The sequence below is a fragment of the Sinocyclocheilus grahami genome, unplaced genomic scaffold (genome assembly GCF_001515645.1).
Source record: "Sinocyclocheilus grahami isolate Dianchi unplaced genomic scaffold, SAMN03320097.WGS_v1.1 scaffold362.1, whole genome shotgun sequence".
NCBI classification, from domain to species: Eukaryota; Metazoa; Chordata; class Actinopteri; order Cypriniformes; family Cyprinidae; genus Sinocyclocheilus; species Sinocyclocheilus grahami.
In genome coordinates this window covers 494,369-504,899 of record NW_015505541.1, presented here as the reverse complement: position 1 = coordinate 504,899, position 10,531 = coordinate 494,369, and the positions used below count along the sequence as shown (strand labels likewise).

Here is a 10,531-nt window from a genome sequence, read left to right as displayed (position 1 = left end):
TTTATATATAGGGACAATATATGTGCTGAGTGGGTCTTTTAATATATATAAAATATATCACACACACACACACACACACACACACATATATATATATATATATATATAAATATATACTAATTAAAATATGTATAAAAATAATTTTTAGGGTATCACATAATGTGTGAGTTACATTCCTTCGAGTGGAGTTGCGTAGAGGGATTTTTTAACCTGACTGAGACATAATACTTCTATAGTATTTTCTCTTTGTATTTTATGGCTGCAGATGATTTTCCCCAGAGGCATCTGTCACTCTACTTAGCGCATTCTCCCCACTCACATGTCATATTAAAACCTGAAAGGGCACTGGTCACCATAAGTCATGGCTGATTTCTCTTATTTCTCAATACAAAGGAAGATGTTAGTAGGAAAATGCTTTTAAAGTATACACTCAGTAAGACTGTACATGATTCAGACTCTAGTTATCAGAAGGTTGTAGAATGTTCACTTTCTCAGGATAGCTGAACCAGACAGTCGAGGGGCTTTAAATAGCAGCCTGATAAACAGATGCAGGGTGGGAGAAGACTTCTCTAGACCAAAGGTGGAGCTCACCACTTGCCCATGTTAATCTTTACTGGCCTCTCAAGCTAATCCTAATGAACACATATCGAAAACAGAACATCTATTTGGGACTAATGAAGGGCTTTAATCTGTAAACTTAAACACTCTACCAATTATCTGACTTTATCCATATCAAAAAACAAATCAGCAACTACACCCGCAATATCTCTATCTCTCTACAGTATTTTCCTCCTGACCTATGCATCTGCAACTTTGTGCTGGAGCAGTCGCTCTCAGTGCGGGCCCTGCAGGAGATGCTTGCAGGGCAGAGCGGTGAAGGGGTAAGTACACAAATCGCAGTCATTACAGGGTTACTATACTGAATATATCTAGACCTTTCTACTAAGAATACTTCAAAACCTTTGCATTTCAATGTCAATAGGGAAATATAATGGTGCACTGGCATGGAAAGACAGTGTATATACATATTTCCAAAACTACTCCACTGACTGTAGTTCTTCTGCATTCTATATGACCAAGGGTATGTATGTAAACAATAATGATGACACTGATATTAGAAAACCAGAATTCTCACTGGCAGATCTGATTTGGAGAGTTTTATGAATCGGATGTTATTCCTCAGATGCCATAATTGCTTTAGATTTTCAACATAGATAGTAATGCAAATCCATTATCCCTTAATCATTTAAACATCTACTTACTAACAAATGCAGGTGAGGTATGTATGGTCATAAATGGAGAAAATATTGTGATCTTTTTAATGTCTATGATAGTATGGTACCTCACCTTCTGCTTTGCATAGACTAATTATTCCGCTCCATGTCTATTATGCTTTCAGTTGCCTCTAGAAGGTGAAATTATTATTTTTCCCTATTTCATAGTCATAATTTTTTTTAATAAAATGCACTTCACAATATACATTTTATTGAAGTTATTTCAAGTGTTTTTGCTCATGGGTTGCCTCGTCATTTGGCATTCAGTTCATTATATCTAGTATCCAACCAATATAAATATTTGATTTTTATTTCTAAAAACAGTAGCAAGAGTGGGTTTAATTAATTCATTTGGTAAGACATAATGAATTGAATGTGCTAAAGTGGCGAGGGTTTTCCAACTGCCTTTTTTTAATCATATCTGTATCTTTGTTCATCGTTGCAAGAATCCTGATCATGAGCAATGGGTATGTTCACAATTTGTTGACCAAAGAGTATGCATGTATGTCAATCTGAATTATGTAAAAAATATTTAACTTACATAATTATACCTACTGCTCCTTTATAAGCATCCCAACCACTTCTTTAACTAAACTGGATTTTTAAGTGTGCTTTAACTCATGGCATAACCCAACTAATAAATTTAGTCAAGGTCTCTCTCCTTTAATCTCAGGCTTGTTTCCCTCTCTCCATTTTTATGTTATGATTGAGAGTGTAAAAATATTCCTGTAACCCAAAGAAGATGAATTAACTTGTCAAACCTAGAACCTAGTGGCCCTGAATTATGCAAAGCCCAGAATAAAATCTACTGGCTAAGCATGTTCTGAACAGGGCCATTTGAATGCTTTATTTGCCCTCCCTTCAGCACAAAATGGCACGCTCGATATTTTATTTCATGTTTATTTTTTACTACATCGTTTTGAAATGAGATTGTCACAGCATATATTTTATTGGCTCGGTGCTGTGTATCTGTTGCGCTAACATTAATGTCTAGGAGAGAATGAGTTCTGTTGGAGAAGCGTTATGCAGCAGAGTTACATACAGTACTTCACTGTAAAAATCCCGACGGATGTGTGTCATTTATTTAATGAATTCACTCGTTAATGCCTTTTTTGTGTTGATTATTTGTAGTTTGAGATGTGAACTGTTTCTTCTGCATTTGGACTCTAACACTCTCAAATTTCAGGAGTACCAATGACGAGGAAATGATCTGGAATGCTGATTCCAGAATGAATGTTTCTTTTTTTTTGTATTTTTTGTTTTTTTCTTTTGATGTTTCGCTTCTTTTTTTTTGTTTAGCTCAGAAGTAGTATACCATGCTACTTTCAGAGTGTACTATATACTACCATTCAAATGTTTAAAGTCAGATCAAAGTTGACTTTTGTGTTGTTTCAAAAAAAATTATATTTAAAATAAATGCTGTTCTTTCGAACATTCTATTCTTCAAAGAATTCTGAAAAAAACATATATGTGACCTGGACCCCAAAACCAGTCTTAAGTCGCGGGGGTATATTTTTAGCAATAGCAATATTAGCAATATGGGTCAAAATGATCGATTTTTCTTTTATGCCAAAAATCATTAGGATATTAAGTAAAGATAATGTTCCATGAAGATATTTAGTAAATTTCCTGCCGTAAATATATTAAAACTTAATTTTTGATTTATAATATGCATTGCTAAGAACTTAATTTGGACAACTTTAAAGGCGATTTTCTCAGTATTTTGTTTTTTTGCACCCTCAGATTCCAGATTTTCCTATCCTAACAAACCATACATCAATGGAAAGCTTATTTATTCAGCTTTCAAATGATGTATAAATCTCAATTTCGAAAAATGTATCCTTATGACTGGTTTTGTGGTCCAGGGTCACATATATGTTGTGTAAACATTTTCACAAACATATTAAGCAAAAAACAGTTTTCAACATTGATAATAATAAGAAATCTGAGTACCAAATCATCATAATAAAATAATTTCTAAAGGATCATGTTACACTGAAGACTAGAGTAAGGGCTGCTGAAAATTCAGCTTGGCATCACAGAAATAAATTACGGTTAAAAATACAAATAAAAGTTATTTTGTAATAAATTGTAATAATATTTCACAATTCTGCTGATTTTGCTGTATCATTGCTGTATTTGTGATCAAATAAATGCAGCTTTGGTGAACATAAGATATTTGTTTAAAAAACATTCTGACCCCAAACTTTTGAATGGTAGGCTAGTATATGTTTATTTTTTTTACATCAGGATGGTTTCTTTGGGATCTTTTTTATCAGCAGTCCAGAGATCTTGCCATTTTTAGTAGGCTGTCAACTTGAAACTCTCTAGAAGTGGCAGTTTCTGGTTAAATGTGCAGCTAACTGTGCAATATCACAGTGACTCAGCCAAGATAGATAGATATGCAAGACAGCAGGCATACTCTTACAGCAACAGCTGGGAGTAGGGAACACAAGTTTCAACTTTCCTCTTTGTCAAAGTCGTGCATTTTTAGACTATCGGTGAGGAGTTCAGATGAAACAGTCAGATATTGTGGTCAAATGTGGCAGTAATTATTATGGTTAATCATGGAAGATTAGTGAACAGTATCACCAGTTTCAGACTTCAAAAGTTTTACCTGAGGTTCTTCATTATAAATATCTTTTTTAATTAAGAGAAACATATTTTTTCCCTATGCACTCAGATGCTTATAAGACGGGTAAGTATATTTACTCTGTTCCTCTCTTTCTTGTGGGCCTTTTTTCCACACACTCCTAACATTTCCTCATCTACGGTACAACAACGAAATTTTGTTCTCATTCAAACAACTGAACGAGAAATTTCCTTTTAACATCCGTCCAGCATGTTCTTCCCAGTGCCAATGTTTCTGATTCAGTGACTCTTTATTTTAACAGTGACCATTCTGTCCACGTCTCTGAACCCTTGCGTTGAGTTGCTAACAACATTTTACTCTCTCTTCTGTAGGCAGCACAGGGAGGTGGACATCGGACACTGCTCTACGGTCACGCCATCCTCCTTAGGCATTCCTTCAGTGGAATGGTGAGAATGCGATGCACAAATTGAAGCCAGTGGGGAGAAGGATTAGGCAGCCTATCACAGCTTACAGCTCACACACATCAACTTCATGATCACTGACTCCCTACAGTATATTTGGGGTAGATGGGGAGAAGTGAAAATGCTTTAACATCATGAATGACAGGACGGCTTATGTTTTAATGGGATAATTATGTGTTTATATTATCAATAAACATTAACTATAAAGCTTGAAGCTTACTGAACTTGGTCTTCTGGGGGTCTTTACCCGTGATTCAGTGCTGCAGTGTAGGGAACCTTATTTGTCATTATTTGTTAGTAGAATTTACACTTGTTTCTTTGTTTTCCCATAGTATCTCACATGCCTAAAAACTTCCAGGTCTCTGACAGACAAACTGTCTTTTGATGTTGGCCTTCAAGAGGATTCAACCGGTAACAACAACAGTGCTATTTTAGTATTTATTAATATTTTGAAACCGCTTTTATTTTGATATTTTCATTTTACATTTTTTTTTAATAATTTTGTAATTTAAAAAAAATATTTATATTAGTTTATTTTTATTTCAGTTTTAGTAATTTTAGTACTTAATCTTAAGCTTATTTCAATGTAGTTTCCAAGGCAAAATTTCAAATTTTTTAAAAAGTTTTTTAATGACAGATAGTTTTTTATTTTATTTTGTATTTATTTATTTATTTTATTTGATCAATATCCCTTTCAGGCCTCTTCCCGACTGTGACATTTGAACCATAGGTAACAGATGCAGTGCTAGGACTACTTCCCAAGCTTTAAAAAGAGATCCAAAATTAAACATAGATATCTTACTATTTTTGTGTTTTGTGTCACTCAGAATAGAGGAACATGAATATCAGTATCAACATCTAAGTTTGTTAACACCAGAAAGGTGTTATAGGTGATCTCAGTTCATCAAGGTCAAATGTTGATTGAATTAGTAACAGCTGTTGGACATTGATAATCTGTCTCTTTATTTACATTTGATGAGTTTCCTCTAACTGATGAATTTTACTATCAAAGGGGAAGCTTGTTGGTGGACAATTCACCCGGCATCCAAGCAGAGGTCAGAGGGTGAGAAGGTGCGCATTGGAGATGACCTCATCTTGGTCAGCGTGTCCTCTGAGAGGTACCTGGTGAGTACCTGGTGTGTGCAATGCAGCAATTTCATTACAATACCAAGTCATAGTGAGCATGTCTTTCAAGCTCCACTAAAACACAGTATAAACAGTCCATCCAACTCATGTGCTACAGTATATTCCAAGGCTTCTGAAGTCATATGATATCTTTGTGTAAGTAAAAGACTGAATTTCTCTCATCCAGAATTCATTTTTAAAATAGGCATAAAAGTGCACTATCCAAACTTAAATTGTTGTAATTTAGGGACACTAAGGAATACAGACCTAAGGTTGGTCTCTTTTTAATGAAGAAAATCAGCAGATTATTGCAAAAGTGGATTTAAATTTTTTTTTTTAAATTATCAAAAAGTTATAGAAATTTAAATTTGCTGTAAAGAAAATGCACTATACAAATTTTATTTTATATATAATAAATATTTTACATAACAGGTTTTACTCTAAAATTGGTATAACATTAAAGCCTTGTGTCTAAATAATTTCTGTTCCAAATTTGAAGTTGATATGAAAAAAATTGAGGTTCCTATGCGATTTTATTTAAGGCTTTATACCACAAACAGCCACCGGGTGCCATCCAAACTCCATTGGTTTTTTAAAATGCATTTTTCTGTCACAAATATCTAGATTTCTCTGTAAATATTACTTCTATCTCAAAATATGGAGTCCTGTGACTCAGACCTTTCCAATGATATGTTTTTTGTCAAGATTATAAAAAGGTTTGATTCTAAAAGACCGTAATGCATTTTGTAATATGACACTTGACACCACCCACTAAGGGGGAGGAGACCGCCAAAAGATTTTAAAGTACCATTTCCATGGTAATGCAATGTCCGATATGGGTTTCACAGGATGAATCTTGGGGTTCTAAGCTTTCAAATGATATATAATTTATGATGATTACTAAAAGATTTGATAGAGAAAAAGGACAACAAAAAAAGAGTGCCAAGCGTTGGTGACAGTTAAGGGCAATGCAAATAGTACATAGACTGGTAGTCTCTAGAAAAAAAAGAAAAAAAAACCAAAATAAAAAGTTCCATAATTTCTCATTGTAATTTAATTTGTGTCTGGCAAGATGGCTTCGCCAGATGTGCTGACAGTTAATATACCTCTTTCATACAGAGGGAGACCATCAGGTTTAATCAAGTAAGTTGTCATGGTGACGTGCTCAGCCTTCCAACAGAGCGCTGAGCTCCTCTAGATGTACAGGAGGAGAATGGACACACTGAGAGACAAAAAGGCAGACGTTTCAGAAATATAGGATTATATTTGACTGACCAGGTGCAAATCATGGGTAACCTAATAAAGGTTTTAACCCCAACAAAATTGTTTGTGTTCTTATTTTACTTTTTACTTTTACTTTGTCATTTAGCAGACGCTTTTATCCAAAGCGACTTACAAATAAGAAAAAGTAATTAAAACTAAAAGCTAAAACTCTATAAATACTATATATATATACACACACATTTAAGAAAATGAAATAAATTAAATAAAAATGACAAATGCATACAACAACATTTCAAAACTAAAACATTTAAATGAAAAAATAAAATAAAGCTAAAACAATTCAAAAATATTAAAAGAACAAAAAGGTATGAGTATAATAATGATTCTAACATAACACTAAGCCAAACACCAAAAAACAACTACATATGTGTATGTACAGCCACAAATAAAAGTAAAACTTAATAAAAAGCCTATATAGACAATAAAAAAACGAATAAAATGACAACATTACTACATCTGTAACTAAAATAGATAACTAATACAAATCAAAGTACATTAGTTCATCAGTAATCCTAAAAAATAACACTGAGGCAAACACACATGCTAAAATAACAACAACTTACTGACACATAGTAAGAACTAGATTATAAAAATAACCGAAACAGAAGTGGAAAGAGGAGAGATAAAAAGCGATGCTGGTGTCCCTGCCCAGTGGAGTCGCACGGTAGAGTCGATGGTCTTTACACTCTTCGGTCTTCACACGACCGCTTCCGTGGTAAACTAAGCTTCTTTTTAATTCGTTTAACAAAACTCAAATTGAATTCAGCTGGACACACTTTCCTGTTTATCCCAACAAATGGCCAAGCAAAGCGCACGACACTGACAAGGTACGCGATACAGTACGAGACCAAACGCCATTTCAGCACGTCTCCACAGTAAAAAAAACAAGCATTTCCTAGCAACGACAACTACTGTGCACAACAATTTCAAATAGCTCTTTTCTATTTTAATACATTTTAAAATGTTGTTTATTCCTGTGATGTTAAGGCTGAATATTCAGCATCCTTTACTCCAGTCTTTAGTGTCACACGATCCTTCAGAATTCATTCATAAATGCTGATTTGCTGCTTTGTACTAGCAATGAATTAACTGAAGTCTCTTGGAATGGGTTGCAGAGTTGCTCATGCAGAGAGTTAGTGTTTGTAGTCCTGGGAAAGACAGTCGCTGTTTGTGTTTTCTAGACAGTAATCTTTTAAAAACAGATTTGTAACTCAGCTGCTGACAACACAGACAGGCTGGCAGCATCAAGGCCACATGCCAGTATCTCTTTTCCTCAGTCTCCCTCACTCACTGCCTTCCTCTTTTTTAGATTCTACAAGATTATTCAATCGAAAACACACATGCATAGGTAGTTTGGTAAAACACTTGTGTCTTTCCCTCTTTTGTAGCACCTCTCCATCTCCAATGGAAGTATTCAAGTGGATGCTTCATTCATGCAAACACTGTGGAATGTTCAACCTACCTGCTCCAGAAGCAACATGGAAGTGGGTGAGTTCAAAAATCAAAATGTATTACTTTTGTCTTTCTGTACTAGTTTTAAGAGCACAATTGATATTAGGAATTGTCTCACTGTTCCCTTGTCTCTGTAGGATTTCTTCTGGGTGGGCATGTGACACGCTTGTTCCATGGGCACGACGAGAGCCTCACCATACCAGGATCCGAGCAAAGCCAAGAGCAACAGAGGTCAATCAATCAATCTATCTTATCTATCTTATCTATCTATCTATCTATCTATCTATCTATCTATCTATTGTTCTATCTATCATCTGTCTGTCTGTCTGTTGTTCTATCGTTCTATCAGTCATGCTATCTATCGATCGATCAATATGACATGACCAGTGTTGGGGAAAGTTACTTTTAAAAGTAATGCATTACAATATTGCGTTACTTCATAAAAAAGTAACTAATTACGTTACTTAGTTACTTTTTATGGAAAGTAATGCATTACGTTACTTCTGCGCTACTTTTAAAAATCTGGACAGGGCTTGCTTGTTTGTTTTTAAAATAAAAAAAGTTATATTTTTGGCAAATATAAAAGCCTTTTCACATGAATAAGTCTCAGGCTGAAGGGAAAGTACATTTACGTCCGTACAGTAGAATGCAGAAGAAGAAATTTCAACACACTTTAGAAAAAAAAAGACACAAATGTTTGTCTAGAGTAATTTTTGCTTATTACGGTGTTTCTCAATTGCTTTGGCACATTTTTCGAAACGATCTTAACATTCTCTATCTTGTGAGTGCAAATGTCACAACTGTTTGCTGGAACTTCAGAACTTTATTGCATGTCTGCAAAATGTAGTTACTCACCCAAAACATTTCATTCATGCTTCAAAACCTAGTTATCGTGTCAGTAATTTGGCCAAGGACACCAAAATATAAAGTATTTTTGTCATCGTGTGAGCCACACTGGCCAAAATGTTTAGTTGTTTTTTCACCATGACAGTCAACCATGGAAATGAAGGTTTTATAAAAAAAAAATCTGATATTTGTTGAGAAGTCAATAGTACATAGAAAAAAAAAAGTATGAACATCAGTACATTTATTTTTGTACGAATGCATTACATAAGTGTAATCTTGCTTGTCCAATTACTGTACATTTCTTATGTTACCACAAATACTTCTTTTGAATACTTCAAAAATTATTCTTGGTGGACATCCTGTCGCTCTTGTTGGTCAGACCAAAGATTTTCATCAACATCACATCTGATGTTTTCCATTGCCATGCACCGGGGAAAAAAATCTCCTTGAATGCCGCACCCATCCCCTGCAATGATCAGCTGTGATGTCCTCACATGCAGCATTCATGGCATCCAATAGAGACATCTGATTTTGTGGTCTATGATCATATACTTTCCACCTCCATGCTAAAAAAAAACTCTTCTATTGGATTTAGGAATGGAGTCGCGAGGTTGTTGTGCGGTTCTATAGAATGTACAAATAGACTTGCATTTACCTTTACAATATTGTTGTTTATAAAAATGCTTTTCATACTGTAAAAAAAAGAAATAATAAATACATATTTACCCGTTTTCCATACGAAAGGTTTGCACAATTGATGACACTGTGGACCTGTTTACATTAGGCTGTACTCTTCGACCAGGCTCTTCCATTGTAAAACCACGATTTATGACATGATCCACAAGTGTGGCTCTGATTTCATCAGAGACTCTGTCTCTTCTATTTCCACCTCTTCCTCTATTATGTCTTCCTCTAACACCACCACCACCATGACCACCACGTATTCTTACACGTCTTCCAATTGCTCTTCCACGAGCATGTTGCTGCAGTTCAGGGTTGTGGAAGTCCTCCATTCTTAGTGATTGTGCTGGGGGCAATCTACATATATATGCTCCCAAACTTGATTGGTTGAATGGTTGATTCAAATTGTATTGTAATTTGCCAATTTAGCAGACATTACAAACAATGTCAATGTCAGATATTTATGGAATATACATGCGTGTATACCAATTTTTCATAATTTAATGGATCGTTTTGAATGTGATGGCTTACACGATGAAAAATGTTTGAGAAGTTGTGAAGAGTTTGACAGTTTAAGTGAGAGTCGGCTCATAAGTTTTGATCAACAAGCCATATGCAAATAGTTGTTGTGCAAACTGCAGACAATTGTTCTTACTGTTTGCACACATGTGCCAAAGCATTTGCAATTTGCTCAAATCAATAAGAAATTCCAATCTGATGCGAACAAGAAGCTAATTGATCAGAGATCTGAACTTATTGTGTCGGGGAAAAAAAGTTTCATTCGAGAATTGAGCCAAAAAAATTGAGAAAACCTG

The 10,531-nt window shown here is 34.7% G+C and overlaps 1 protein-coding gene across 3 annotated transcripts in view; it reads left to right on the top strand.

Annotated features, from left to right (window-relative positions):
* The first annotated feature begins 786 nt into the window (after nt 1-786).
* Nucleotides 787-10,531, top strand: part of LOC107549090 (ryanodine receptor 3-like) — a 78,008-nt gene continuing 68,263 nt past the window's right edge. For 2 of the 3 annotated variants that reach the window (XM_016230030.1, XM_016230028.1), the window contains exons 1-7: nt 787-881; nt 1,721-1,741; nt 4,239-4,313; nt 4,661-4,739; nt 5,341-5,453; nt 8,126-8,225; nt 8,327-8,420. In XM_016230030.1, the coding sequence (XP_016085516.1) occupies nt 855-881; nt 1,721-1,741; nt 4,239-4,313; nt 4,661-4,739; nt 5,341-5,453; nt 8,126-8,225; nt 8,327-8,420 (509 nt within the window). In that variant the 5' untranslated portion in view covers nt 787-854. Of the gene's footprint in view, nt 882-1,720; nt 1,742-3,957; nt 3,973-4,238; nt 4,314-4,660; nt 4,740-5,340; nt 5,454-8,125; nt 8,226-8,326; nt 8,421-10,531 lie in introns of all 3 variants that reach the window. The other variant, XM_016230029.1, reaches the window with a different exon arrangement.